The sequence below is a fragment of the Anastrepha ludens genome, chromosome 2 (genome assembly GCF_028408465.1).
Source record: "Anastrepha ludens isolate Willacy chromosome 2, idAnaLude1.1, whole genome shotgun sequence".
NCBI lineage: Eukaryota > Metazoa > Arthropoda > Insecta > Diptera > Tephritidae > Anastrepha > Anastrepha ludens.
The window spans coordinates 36,753,611-36,769,311 of NC_071498.1; the positions used below are offsets into that span (position 1 = coordinate 36,753,611).

A 15,701-nucleotide genomic window follows, 5' to 3' on the forward strand; every position below is an offset into this window, starting at 1 on the left:
TACACTCGAATCTAGTTGGAGAATGCCTGGCTGCACTTTCGATCGCATCCGAACTCTTCGAAATAAACCTCATCTGGGACCTGGTTACAGTGACATTACAGGAAACGTTCAGGCGGATGAACTGGTTGGACACGGGGACTTGTAAGGTAGTTACCCCGAGAAACGGGAGGATTGGTCTCCCGTTGACTATCTGCTGTCTGCTCCTGCAGAGAGTAGGGCTTAGCGTCAACTTAGCGAGCGCTGGATAAGTACACAAACTTGTAAAGTCGCGAAATCTTTCTGGCGATTAGTGGATCGGAGGCACTCGAGTGATCTTTGAGGTTAACAAAATCTCAGCTCTGGAATTTCGTGCATGCCCTTAGCTCACATTGCCCGCGAGGTATACATGCAGGTGAGTCTCGGCATTACCTTGAGCCCTTTTTACGTCAGCTGTATGGAGGATGAAGTAGAATTATTTCCTCACCTTTTCCTTAGATTTAAGTATCTTGGCTCTCATCTCTGTGCTAGACTTGCTGATATGCAAGCATTGCTATTAAAAACCTGATGAACTTCATTAGAAATACAAAGCGACTAACATCTCAGTAAATCAGTTATCGTTTGGTCGTCTCCCATAAATACACATCCGACTCCCTCCTTCATCCTAGCCCTGCTGTCTCTTTTACAAATTCACTTGCAATCTAAAGAATATCTTTTCTTAAAAATTCACTTACAATCTAAAGAATATATTTTCAATGTTTTAATAGAAACTCTAAAAATACATATAAAGTCAGCGAACTGATGAGCGTCGAACGAAGGATGAGTAAGAACGAAAACTTTAATCGCGTTTTTCTCGACACACGTTTTTTTCCGCGCTGTTGAATATGACTCAAAAAGTAATCAAGATATCAAATTAAAATTTTAAAGGGATATTTCTTAATATATGGACCTTTGCATGTACCTAAAATCTTATATTAATTATCACTAAAAATATTGGTTTGTTCAATTTGTTTATAAAAAAAAGTGTAGTTTTTTTCTTTTTCACTTCAAATTTTAATTTTCTCCGTTTTGGTTGTTGTTAAAAATAGATACGTGCAAAGCGGAGTAGCTTATTTTAGTAAAAAATGTTTGTCTGGTTGATTTCAATTGATTACAAAAGGCTATACATTCCACGGCCATGTTTGAATTGCAGTAGCGTCGCAATTTTTTGTTTTTTTTTTACTTCAAACAAATTTTAGTTTATCCATTTGGACATGAACATTAATGTAATTTATTTTAAGTAATTTATTTTAAGACATTTTATTTTAAGATAATAAATACTCTCAGTTTTTCCTAAAAAATTATTAAAAAACTCGTTGCCCCCTTAACAAACCCATTACTAAATTCTGTTGAATACAAATGAAATACCTAAATTTATTTTTAGCAATTGATTTCACTTCTCATCAGGTTTTTGGTGTAACCTTCCTGTTCTTAAGCCATTTTGCCTTGTTTCGACAGCAAAGATGGGACTCTTCAAATAAAAGAAACCCTGAAATTTGTAGAAAAAACTGCAGTGACAGTTTTCAAGAATCGAGGTTTAGAATTCTCTAAAAATTAATATATTAGTATTTTGAAAGCATATTTATTTTATTCCTTTATATATTTGATTCGAAGCTAATTGTTGCTAGTCATTGTAAATTTTATTATTACCTACAATAATTGCACGCATTGCTTGCTTTTTTTAGGTTCATAAATCCAATTTTTCAGTCACTATACGTCACTATACGGCGTTTGTACATTCCGAACTTGAGTATGCATCCTTCATTTGGTCTCCGTATTACGAGCTTACGGGCGATGCTGCCAAAATTAAACGAAGCCGTAATTTTACATTTCGCGTTGCGTAATTTAGGCTTCTCGGATCCTAGCTCCAGCTATGAAACGCGATGCTTATTGATTAGCTAACAGAACAATAATAACTTTGCAAAACAAAAGAATAATCTTTTCTTTGTCTCTCATTTTCGATTTGATTCATGGTGCTGTTGACTGTACCGTGCTTCTAGAGAGGATTGTCTTTAATATTTTGGCCAAAGCTCTTCGAAGTTCGTAGCTTTTCTACGTTGGCCGCTCGAAAGCTTTTTATGCTCGAAATACTCCTATTACAAGGGCCTTAATTGAATTTAATTAAGTCTCTAAATTTATAGAGATAGATTTTTCATGATCAAAAGATCGCGTATTGGATTCTGTGTTATAAAAAGTTTATTTGTACTTTTTTTATGAATCAGTTTATCCTTCTTGTATTTACTTTGAGTTTCGGCTTTTCCTCTAACATGCCTCTTTTAGCGCTCTTTAGGGGTTACATATTTTTTATGAAGTTCACGTCTATGTTTACTGCTGGTGTCTTAACAAATTGTGCCCCACTGCGTGGCTAAGCTTTCTCTGCTTGAATTTGTTCTTGGGATCTTTACCGCTACAGAACTTGAAAAACTTTCAACGTGGTCCTGCTCCGCTAATATTTTGCGTTGAGCGGAAATAATTTAAGAAGAAATCAAAAAACATTTGTACAAAGCTTTATGATTCGCTTAGGAAATTTGAAATATTTTCGTGTAGTAATTCTATTTTGTGCGCTCTGAAGGTATGTGAGGATGATGAAGATCTTTGAGAGGAATAACTTGTGACTTGCTAATTCTGTTTTTAGACCATTTGTAGTACGGGCTTTTGTGAACTTAGTCAAAAAACCAAAAGTTTTACAAAAATGGTTGTTCTGCATAATAGATGGGCACACTACATTATAACGGGTGATTTTTTTAGCTATTATCTTTTTAAGGCCGGCGGGCCAATTAAAAGGTCAAAAAAATCGATTTTTTTTCCTGAAATCAATAGCTTAGATATTCAAGAACATGAGACACAAATTTTCAGAGTTAAATTCCAAGTATTTGCAGAGCTACAGAGCCGAGCGTAGTGCGGCGTCGAGCAACCGTGCGCTTATTGTTGTAGTTTGAAGCGCGTTTTCTCGGCTTTTCATTTTCACGATTTTACCTAATTTATGTACACGATTGCAAAAAAACTAAACGAGCTATCCATTTCATTCAAAATGCGTTATCTTCAGTATTGTTTTCTCTTCTATGTGAACTAAAAAAAACATCCAAAAACTTTTTTAAGCGACTTTTTTGCCCGGTTGAAGAGTTTTTGTTTTCCTTGAAAACCCACTTTTTTTTCTACCTTCCCCAAAAATTCGAATTTTACGTGTTTCTCCCAATTTTCTTAGTTCACATCGAAGATAATTAGATCAAAATTAATAATCTTTTTTTTTTTTGTTTTCAGATGAAAATTGCAAGTTGTATCTTGTACAGAAGTTGGATACTTCAGTGGCAAGGCGCTCTGGGAATCTATTGATAACTCGGCTTACAATATATTGTTGGAGATTGTATACATTTTTTTTTTTAGTTCAAATATATATTAAACTATCCCCAAAACTTCATTTGGCTAAATGTTTTTTTTCTCATCCTACAACGCTTCGCGAAAACTACTGAATTTAGGACATCTAATTGGCCCGCCGGCCTTAAACAGTTGGTTTAAACAGCTGACGCACGTTTCGTGTTTTGTCTCACTGTCAAACATCTTCAGTTTCGTCTATAATTTATCCATGAATTGTCTTACGAACGAACAACGCTTGCAAACCATTGAATTTTATTATAAAAATGCGTGTTCTGTTAAGAAAGTTTATCGCGCGCTTCTTCCATTTTATGGTCAGTTTAATCGACCCACTGAAGCAGCTATTCGAACTATTGTGACTAAATTTAGAACCAAATTTACATTATTGGATATCAAACCACCAACTCGCTTACGTAGAGTGCGAACTGAAAAAATATCGCAGCTGTATCGGTCAGTGTTAATGATGACCATCAATTATCGATTCGTCGCCGTTCGCAGCAATTGGACCTCCGTTACTCAACAACGTGGAAAATTTTGAGAAAGGATTTAAGTGTGAAGCCTTTCAAAATACAGTTGGCGCAGGAATTGAAGCCGAACGACCTACCGTAACACAGAATTTTTGGTGAATGGGCTCTTGGAAAGTTGGCCGAAGATTCACTTTTTTATTGAAAAATTGTGTTCAGCGACGAAGCTCATTTTTGGATCAATGGGTACTTACGTAAATAAGCAGAATTGCGGATTTTGGAGTGAAGATCAGCCAGAAGAATTGCAAGAGCTACCAATGTTTCCAGAAAAGGTCACAGTTTGGTGCGGTTTATGGACCGTACTTCTTCAAAGATGCTGAGAATCGTAACGTAACTGTGAATGGTGAGCGCTACCGTGACATGATATCCAACTTTTGTTTGCCCAAAATGCAGGAGCTTGACTTGCATGACATGTGGTTTCAGCAAGGCGGTGCCCCACGCCACACCACACGCGTAACAGTGGACTTGTTGAGAGGCGAGTTCGGTGAATATTTTATCTCACGTTCGGGACCTGTCAATTGGCCACCCAGATCGTGCGATATAACGCCCTTAGATTATTTTTTGTAGGACTATGTTAAAGCTCATATCTATTCAGACAAGCCTGCTTCAATTAACGCATTGGAAGACAACACTAAAGCATTTATATGTGAGATACCGGCCGAAACATTGGAAAGAATATGCCAAAATTGGACTAAGCGGATGGACCATTTGAAGCGCAGTCGCGGTCAACATTTGCATGAAATAATCTTCAAACATTAAATTATATGGACTGTACTATCGATTAAATAAAAATTTCATGAATTTTTCTGAATTTTACGTGTATTTTTTTTGAAAAACTTTTCTATAGCTCTTGAAAAATCACCCTTTAGATGGGCACACTTCATTATACATTTACTGCATTACAAATAGCAGTAAACAAAACCAATTTGCATCGCTGAGTTTTTGCTCTTAACAGTCTTATGCGCTTTGAGTTCTGCGCTGTGAGCGATGAGGCACAGTTTCACAAAAACGAGTTCGAAAAAACTGCCATATTAGTGGCACTGAAAATCATTTATAAAAAAACTGTGCTCCCACAACCGTTTATCGTTTGGTGTGGTTTTATGGGCTGCTGGGGTCCACGGACTGTAGTTCGGGGCCGTTTCAGGGGCCGGTGTTGATTTTGAACAAAATACAGTTTTGTTTGGAAATTATTATCATTTCTCTTTATTATGATAATACTCGTGTATCTGAATTACGCATCGGTGTAAAAATATCGGCCAAAAGGCCACCACGGCCTCGGCGGCACAACTCCATCCGATGGTCCAAATTTTCGATGACGCTGAGGCATAATTGAGGTTCTATGCCGTTAATGTGCCGAATCATCTCATTCTTTAGCTCTTGAATTATAGCTGGCTGATCGACGTACACCTTTTCTTTCAACCCCAAAGAAAGAAGTCCACCGGTGTCAAATCACAGGATCTTGGCGGCCAATTAACATCGCCGCGACGTGAGATTATTCGGTCATAAAATTTTACGCGGAGAAGAGTCATTGTTGCGTTAGCTATGTAACGAATGACACCGTCCTGTTGAAACCACATATCGTCCACATCCATATCTTCCAATTCGAGCCATAAAAAGTTAATTATCATCTCACGATAGCGAACACTATTCACAGTAACTGCCTGATCGCCCTCATTTTGGAAAAAATATGGCCCAATGATGCCGCCGGCCCATAAACCGCACCAAACAATCATTCTTTGTGGGTGCATTGGTTTTTCGGCAATCACTCTTGGATTATCATTCGCCCAAGTGCGACATTTCTGCTTATTGACGAATCCACTGAGGTGAAAATGTGCCTCATCACTGAAGATGGTTTTCTTCACGAAGTGCGCAATATGCATTTTGATTTGAACTCCCGTTTTCATAATGGGCCTGAATAACTTTAACGCGTTGCTCCATTGTGTATCTTTCCATGGTTCAAATTGAATTAGTCTGAAATTGAAAAGTGTCAAATGAAATGCAGAAAAAAACTTGAAGTTTAGATGTGGTTCACATTTAACATCGGCCCCTGAAATTTAACCACCCTTTACAATCCGAACTTTGCCAAAAAGTCATGGAAAATTTTTACATGCGCAGCCTGTGTTACCACTGCAGTGGTGGTGGGCCAAAAAGAAATTGTGCTTCATAAATAAATGCCATAGATTAAAAACATAATGATTTAATAAATAAAAAGAACTTCTTTAAATTTTGTTGTTTTATTTATAAAATAATACCTGTTGCCTTATCGAATCACCCTGTATACATATTTATTTTTATCACTTCCCATTTCTAGATTTTTTTAAAGCTATCACACGCGCTTGTGCAATTGCAAACGAACGTAACATATGTAAATGCGGCGCGTAACGCATCATTTGTCGCTTAAAAGCAAATATACCCTATTCACCTGTGCACATACACACACATAAATCGTTCACAAACATTTTCAATTTCGCACGTACCCATCTGCAAACATTCATCCAGGTCTGAAACAACAAATGTGCGCATGTGTTTTTATGTTACACATTTATTTTATTTTATTTATTTTTTTGTTGTAAGTACACATGCAGCTGTGCAGTAATGTCAAAAATTTGTCAAAGTAAATTTCTGCTCCTTTTGTGACTCCAAGAACATACGTTCATTTCCCTTTTGCTTAAATTTTGGGCATATAGAAAATTTTCGCATCAGCCAATCGTTTGTGTGCTTTTTTGTTATTTTTTATTGATTACTGTTGCCATTTTGCGTTGTTGTTTCAATTATTTTGAATTTTTTCTATTGAGTTCTCCAAATGTTTTCTTTATTTCTTCCCAACACTTCTTACCAATTTCTCCCTCTAATTCAACTGAATATTAACTGAATTTTCCGGGGGTTTTGTTGCCTGTGTTGTTTGTGATAGTCGAATGAATTGCCTCACCAATCACTTTTAATAGTAAATTGATTGAGCCGCGTGTGTGTATAATTTATTTGATTGAAGATGAACGCGCAATAGCCAATTTAGTTGATGTACAAAAGCAAAAACAGAAAAAACAGCACTTTGATTAAGGAATTTAGGAGTTTGGCGTCTTTAATTTAATCATTTAGGTCTCTAAACCGCGCACTTGTGCCCAAAGGTATTATAGTTTTTTTTTGCAAAAGAGTTGCATATAGCAGCATAAAGAAATTGAGATAGATGTAGGTATACAGTGGCTGGCAGAAATATTTTGCATGATTAGACAATTAAATAATTTTACATACAATAATTTTTTCATAAATTGTTCCAAATATTATTAAAATGAAAGGTTAATACTATATAAATAATTCAGCTCAACTTAAAAGCCAGAGCTCACATGCAACTCCAAACCATGACGGGACTTCCGCCATGCTTTACAGTGGATTTAAGGTTTTTGATTTGCAGCTCCTCATTTGAATTTCACCGTACCATACGACGACCGCTCGACATTTTCACGACAGTCGTTTCTACGTGATCAGAACGGCCCGTATCTATATCAGACCAAGGACGCCAGTCCAGCAGTATTCCCTAAACATGCTTTCCAAAACCTAAACTTTTTTTGTTTTGTAAGTATTGGCGAATAATAATCGCTTTTCTTTACATACTCGCATTTCTATACATCTGGCTTCTTCGTCCTATGCAACTGGTTCTTCTGAGTACTCTATGCACTGTCATAGCGGATACTTGGGTGTGAACTATTGTCTTTAGCAAATACTCTCGGAGGTTTGCCATTGCCAGCTGAGGGGCGACAATTATTATAAAAAACTTTTCTATCATTCGCTTTTTCATGCACCGAGAATCGAGCCTGTGCACCAAGCCATTCAGCTACGGTTGTTCTTCTGATGTATAAAGGTTAGTATTGTTGGGGTGTATACAAATTATTATGCACTACTACCATACATATTGACAAGTTCTGATTATTTACTTAAGTATTCTTCAATTTAAATTCCTGGGTGCGTACGATATTTGAGGGAAACTAACTATTTTTTAATTTTTTTACAATTTAATCTAACTCTACTATTTTTTTACAATAACTTATTATATGTCTACAAAATTATTTAACAAATTTTCCACAAGCTACGATAACCTCTTCGATCCGGGACCGAAAATAATTACTATAATAATAATTACTATAATAATCAAATGAGTTCCAGCGGGTGTGCCATGGGCATAGGTGGATCGGTCGTCCAAAGTTAGTGGGGGTCGGTCATACATTTGGACTCGATTGGAGCACTCTAAATGGGTCAAAGTGGGATCTTTCGTTCGACCCAAATTGGGGGACATCAGAATTCGTTTTAGAGGTATGGTTCCTTCGGCAAAGTTTCTTGTTTTGATCCCTAGAATACGATTTTCACAGAGCAATGAGCGATTTTTAAATCGACCCGCCCCAATGCTACTGCTTATTGGTTTCACACCCAACTGCGCTCCATACGGTTATGCTGTTCATTCCATAGCAAAGGTCAAAATAATTCAAGCTTCAAATTTTGTTCAAGAGTCATAAAAGTAAAAATTAAAAATAGAAATAAAATGTGCACCAAAATTTTAAACAGAATTTCTAAAAAAAATTTGGGTAAGCAGTTTTATGGGCCATTCAATTTGAAATGAAAAACTGCAAGTTTGAGTAGCTTAAAAGCTTTCGTTGATTTTTGATAGGTTTTTCCCTGACAAAGCTTTCCCTGACCTTGTTTTGGAAGCGTAGCTTGGTTTACTTCTTAAAGGTCAAAATGCTTTCGAGATCTGACCTAAGCTAAAAACTCCAAATCTCTAGTCCATCAAGAAGTTAATTTTAGCCCGACTCTGAAATTTTTGCTAAACAAATAAAAGCGAAGGAGACCGCATAAGACTGTTTTACAACTACATACAACAACATAACTTTCAGTAAATAAAAAATGTTTGCAACACAAAAGATATTTTTTTTATATCAGTATTATCAGGTTTTAATTTTTATTACTGCTAATAATTTCATAGATTTTTTTGGTGCTACTTTTATACTACTGCTGTTATTGTTATTGCGTTTACTGCCTGCCTAACTTTTTTTACGACCTAGAGATTGTAATTGCAATTTTTCATCAACACAACAATTGCGCCCTCTACAGCGTATTCCACCCTCTGCTTATTTTGTTAAAAATTCAACGTAAATCACATTTTTTCTCTCATTCTACCGTTTTCTTATTGTTGCTTTTCACTAGCTGCCACATGCCACACGACATAAGCCACACTTTTACATGGCCTACAACTTTTTCGCTTCACTCCATCTCATTTCATTTCACTTTATCATTTTTCGCCCTCTTTAAACTTCGACTGCCAGATACCATTGACACTTGCCTTATTGCATTTTCTTTATTTGCTTACTTTTGTTTGCTTAATTTTGCTCCTCACTGCCTGCATCATTTGTCTTTCTTTTCATATTAACTTGGCTTTATTTGCTTGCTTTGCTCGGTTCATTTCATATGAATTTGATGCTTGTTCATTTCTTGACAGCTGGGCATTTTTCAAAAAGTCGTTTTTGTAGCCACGCTTTTACTGCAGTTGTGTGCTGGTATATCATATATACGCACGCATACATGCGTACAGGAAGCATACAAGTATATTAGCAACTGTCAAAGTCAACTTCTAGCTCACCATTCAGTGCGGTTGGAACAAACAGTAATTGTGTCATACTGTGTTAACAGAAGATTGTGACAGGGCAGTAGTAAATCGGTAGTAAGTAGATGTAACCAACACATTTTTTGATAATACCAGGAGTACTCTTGTCAAGTGACACAATACCGTTACTATGTATTTTCCACTTGAAATATATAAAGTCCACTGCAATACCCAGTATCCTCAAATTTGAATAATTGTATTTTAGTTTTGGGTTTTCATTATACTCGAATGTGTGTATTTAAGTATGTGTGTGTAACTCACCATATAGCCATCGTACGTCCATGAGCCGAATTTCATGAAACACGTTTGCTCATCGAATGGAAAATATTCGACATCGATTTCGCAAAATGATTTATAAATGGCGGGCGGTTTCCACACCACTTTGCCGGTGTGGTGTAGAATTGCTTTTGTCATTATTGTCACTTCGTAATTGCCATCAGCACTGGAAAGAGAAGAAGGATTTTTGTGCAATTAGTTTGTGGTGTTCGTATGGACAAATTTATTAAAATATTTATACTGGTAAGTGTTACATTTGATAACTTTCAACGTCATTTTGCGTAAGTAAATTATTATCCATTTGTGGAACAACATCAAGACGCACACCACAAATAGGAGGAGGAGCTCGGCCAAACACCTAACAGAAGTGTACGCGCCAATTATTTATTTATTTTTATTAAATTATTATCCTAGTAATTAAAATATAATTGCAGACATACATATTATATTTAGTTTATATTACGAGGGTTGCCTTTTATATTTCTGGACCAGTAATGAAAACAGAGTAAAATAATAATGTAAATATCTTTATTGTTTTTTCAAAATATTCTCCTTGGGAGCTAATATACGTCAGGATTCGCTTGAACCAATTTTCAAAGCACATTTGCTACTCAGAGTTGGATACCTTTAAAATGGGCTGTTTAAAGGCTTCAACAACTTCTTCAGATTTTAAAAATCGTTAGACTCGCATTTTATTCGTGATATTCGAGAACAATGGTGTCCAACCATTAGGTGCCAAATCAGGGTTTTAATTCGATATTTTGAGTTTTCAAAACTCTCTTGTGTGAGTCGATATGTGAGAACTTGCATTGCCTTGAAAAATGATTTGTCTTCAGCGATTGCTTTCCTTAGTTCTCCGAAAAGTTCTGTCAAGCAAATGGTTGTGTACCACTCGGAATTTACTATTTTATGTTTCTCTAGTTGCGATATAACCAAATTTTCCGAAAAACAGTCCACCATTTGCTTGAAGGTGTTTCTTCGAATACTTTTTTTCAATTAACCCTTAAATGCATGACATCTCCGATTTGATTTTTTTTTTTTAAACGAGAGATAACTGCTTATAAAGTCATGAAAAAATAATAAAAAAAATTTTAGTGGTAAAAATTGTCCTTTTTTTCTTAAGGATAAGGGTTTGTTGCCAAATGGCTACACCATGTGTTATTAAAGCGATATAGTGAAAATTGTCAGGACTGAAACAAATCGAAAATGCAAGGAGAAAAAATTATTTTATTCAATTTAAATTGTTCAAAGATATGTAAATGATATATTAATTTATATGAAAAAGTTTAAAACAATTATTTTTGTTGTTAAAACACAGAGCAATGCCACATTTTTCACATTTAACGCGACTGAAGGCCTTACATTCAGGATATTTGCAGCGCATTTTAGTTTCCGTGTGCTCGGGCCAGTGTCCAGTTTCATCTCTGCGAATATCCTTGGGAGGAACATGTTGAGCAGGACCTCTTTTCTTCTTCATTTGAATTGCTGGTTCTATGCTACTTGGTCTGCCACGTTTTGTTCCCACTTTCATTTGGCTGAGACAACGACCTACTTCAAGAGGCCTTATTTTGTATAACCGATCATGTCCTTCTTGACCACGTGGTATGAAAGAAAAATCATCATTGAAGTGTATATTCTGCCGCAATTTTTCAAAGGCGTTGAGTGGCATTATGTATTTTACAAAAGAAATGCCCAGTTTATCACTCCAATAAGATCTAATACTCGGCGCATGTACAATAGACATGTACACTACAATGGCAATGTACTTTTTTATATCGGACGGAGCATATTTGTTATGTTTCTCTGAATTCTTTTGTACACTGTACAAATTTGTCTGCTCCACATTGTTCATAATTAGTTCATCAGTAAAAAAGTAACAAAAAAACTGGTATGGAGTCTCTAAACTTAATAATAATTTTGATCTTCATTTAATTGTAGATTTTTCTTTTCCAAATTACATTCCAATGACGGACGCGGAGCTAAAGGAGGCTCCGTGATTGCATCTATTTCTGTATCATCATCAGAATGTGCCAGATCAGTCGGAGCAAAGTCTAGGTCCTCTATATCGTCGTCAAAGCCATTCTCTTCTTCACTTTCGTCGCTATTATATTCCAGCAAATATTTCGTAAGCTCCTCCACTGATTTGAATGGTTTATTCATTTTGGAAACAACCGAACAAGAGAATTAATAGAGAATTTCATTTCATTGGCCGATTACAATTAAACTGGACTTTTTTTAGACAGTTGACTAAAAATTCATTTTTCTAATTCAAATTTTCAAAATTCAGTGACGGATTCAATACGACGGATGACGTTTAAAAATAATCCTCCAATTTCAATTAAATTCCGGATAGGGAGGTTTTTGGGGTATTTGAAAATTAAATCTGCCGAATTTAATAAAACATTGTACAAAGCAATTTTTAGGGTCGCTGATTACGACAATTTAAAAACACTTAAAAACAAATTTTAAATATTAAAGTAAAATATTTAAGAATCTTTAAAACATTAAAAAAATAAAAGCAATTTAAAATAAATAATTTTTGAATAAGAAAGAAAATTTAGTCTAAAGATATTACTGCAGGCATTACAAGAAAAACAAACCCGACTTCAGGTTTTCAATCAGCACAAAAACAGCCTCTAACAGCACAATTTTTTATTTGATTTAAAAAAGTTACTACAAGTCGCATAAACTCCTTATTTTATACGCTCTAGGGAACAAAATAGCCATTTAAATATTAATGCTAGCTAATGACTACTTAGTAGAACCCCAAGTACTAACATTTGTAAGAATTATAAGTTGGACATAACTTCGAGTCAACATGGAAATTATAACTTGAAAATTGGTATCTTTTGAATAAAAAACGTAAAAGAAAGGCTTATAATTATTGTTGTAATTCAAATATGATAATAAAAAAAACAAAAACAATAATAATTAGAAGTTAATTAATAATAAATAATGAATAAATAAATAAAAAAATTAAATACGAATGTGATTTTCAACGAATTTCAAAGTCTAAGTATATAGCAGCACTGAAGAATTTAAAACATTTACTTGAAATCTGAAACTGGTGCACTTTTATAATATTATAGTAGACTAACTGTCTATTTACCTAATTTTAGAACATGATTTCTCTCAATATTCACCAATAATCCATTCGAGACTCATAATGGGAGTCCATAATTTTCCCAGTTATACTCAAAGACGTGCAGAGAATCAGCGAAATTATGTGCACCCATTCCACGGTGAAGTAAAGTGATAACGCTATGATCTGGGACGTCGTATTGGTGTAAAAATTACATTGTGTAACACAAAAAAAGGATTAATTTCGTTCGTGTGTATTGAAAAATATTGTTACCAATATATGTAAGTAAGTTACAATGCAAGTTTTCCAGTATGACTTGTTTCTGGCTTTTAAGTTGAATTTTGTGCTTTCGTGTATCAAAAGACTCGTAGTAAATTTTATAATAAAAATAAAGGGTTTTCCCAATAGGTGTTATTGTGATATTCAAAGAAAAATGCTATTTTTTAATATAATGACAAATGACCACCACGACTACGTTAACAGGACAATATTCTTTACATGAAATTTTCCATAACCGAATTGCACAGTGGCTGCCCTATGTCCTCGATAGCCTCGCGAATTCCATCTTTGAGGTTTTGAATCGACCCTGGGCTGTTGGTCTCAAAGAAAAAAGTCACAAGGTGTTAAATCATAAGATCTCGGTGGCCAATTTTGATCACCTCTTCGAGAGATAACATGGTCCGGAAACTTTTCCAGTAAAAGATCAATGGTTGCGTTGCTTGTGTGGCACGTAGCGCCGTCTTGTTGAAAATAAACGTTGTCCAGATCAATATCATAAAATTTTGGCCATAAAAAATCGTTAATCATCTCTCGATAGCGCAATCCATTCAGCTGTAACACCTGTTATTGGAAAGCCCTTTAGTTCTGCTATACTTTAACCCGCTATGTCTTTCTGTTATATGTACTTTTGGCACCTCCCCTCAAAGGATTGACTCCTAAGTATATCTATTGAGGAGTTAGAGTGCTAACACAATAATTTTTATCGCGTAGCATACTTATAATAAAAGAATTAAAAAAAAAAATAAGAATTATATAAAAAAAAAATAAATACGCAACTTAATTAGTTTAACGCAGGTACTTACCTCAGTCACTTGTACATTTCTGTGAACCGCAAGACGATTGTATTCCAAAGGGTTTTCCAATAACAGATGTTATTTTGAATAGCCCGCTATTTCAGTAGATGTCACTTTTGAAGCTGTCATTTTTTGATATTTGACAAGTAGAAACTACGCCATTAATAAAAGTGGCGATTCACGCTTAAACAACGCATTGAAATAATTAAAATTCACTATAAAAATGTGAAAATTTGGCAGAGATGGTTCGTTAAACTCGAACATTTTTGGGTCATCGTGAAACACCTTATCTGTATTGCGAAATTAGTGAAAGAATTCGAACTGCTGGGACAAGTTAGTGATGTGAAGAATAAAACCCGTGCACGTCGCTCAAGAACAGCCAAAAATGTTGCTGTTGTAGCCGAAAGTGTTGAAGAAAACCCAGGTTTGTCCATTCCTCGTCGTTCTTTGGAATTAGGCATTCCACAAATGTCATTATACCGTATTTTGCATAAAGATTTGGGTCTTAAGGCTTATAAAGTCCAGTTAACACAAGAAGTCAAGCCGCCGATCATCAACAACGTCGTGTCCGGAATTCCATCGAAAAATCATCTTGAGTGATGAGGCCCATTTCCACCTCGGTGGCTTCGTCAACAAGCAAAATTGTCGCATCTGGCGCTTAGAAAAGCCAAGAATTATTGCTAAAAAGCCTCTCTTTCCTCAACGTGTGACTGGTTGGTGCGGTTTATGATCTGGCGGAATTATTGGACCTTACTTTTTCGAAAATAAAGCTGGAGTAACTGTTACACAGAATGGATTGCGCAATCGAGAGATGATTAATGATTTTTTATGGCTGGAATTGGATGGTATTGATCTGTTGAGAAGCAACGAAACCATTGATTGGATATCAAAATAACAAATTTTATTGGAAAACCCTTTATGAAGCCAGAGACCGGCATATTTCGAAGAACTCTTTCGTGTGGAAGTTTCTCTCCTTGCCAGAGCAGCAAAAGTTCAATTTATTACACTCAACGCAGGGAAGCAATACAACTGCTGATATGCGAGAGTTGTCGGTCATATGAAACTTCCACTACATACACACTTACATGCACGTGCAGCCCAACATTCATTTATTTCCTGTATATGTATGCACATACTCCCACAAATACTTGTGCGTGATTCCCATACGAGTATTTACAACATCCATTCATTTAGTTGCCAATTCCTTATACACAATATATATATATATCTACAAATATACACAAACATATACAAATACATACATCTATCATGGCTTTAATACCGCACTACCACGTGCAATAAGTAGCTGTAATTATTTATCGAGATTTATACGACTGTGCTCATAACTCTGCTGCTCTGTAACTCGTATTTGATTTATTGTGCCAATGTGATAGATACGAGCCGGATAAGCAGGTCAAATTTATTATGGTCTGATTAATCATATTTATTAAAGAAAGCAAACATCAACTTGTATTGAGAAGTCAATGCCCTAAGAATATAGCAGCAAAAACCGTGATTTCTTCGGAATTGAGAGAAGATATGAGCTAATCATTTTTTAAGTCCAATGGATTACTCAATAAATTCACTCGCATGTAACACTTCGCCCATATCTTTTGCCTCAGTATGATAGATCAAATACAATTTTCATATTCAGATCTTTAAACCATGAAAATTGTTAGTTTCCAATACAAAATGCAGTTCAATCTCTT

General features: G+C 35.4%; 1 protein-coding gene across 1 annotated transcript in view; it reads right to left on the minus strand.

The window, feature by feature from the left end:
• Positions 1-15,701, minus strand: part of LOC128868684 (acetylcholine receptor subunit alpha-like 1) — a 185,005-nt gene that overhangs the window by 46,233 nt on the left and 123,071 nt on the right. Inside the window, exon 4 of the mRNA XM_054111065.1 lies at positions 9,823-10,003. Coding sequence (XP_053967040.1) covers positions 9,823-10,003 — 181 coding nt within the window. The remainder of the gene's footprint in view (positions 1-9,822; positions 10,004-15,701) is intronic.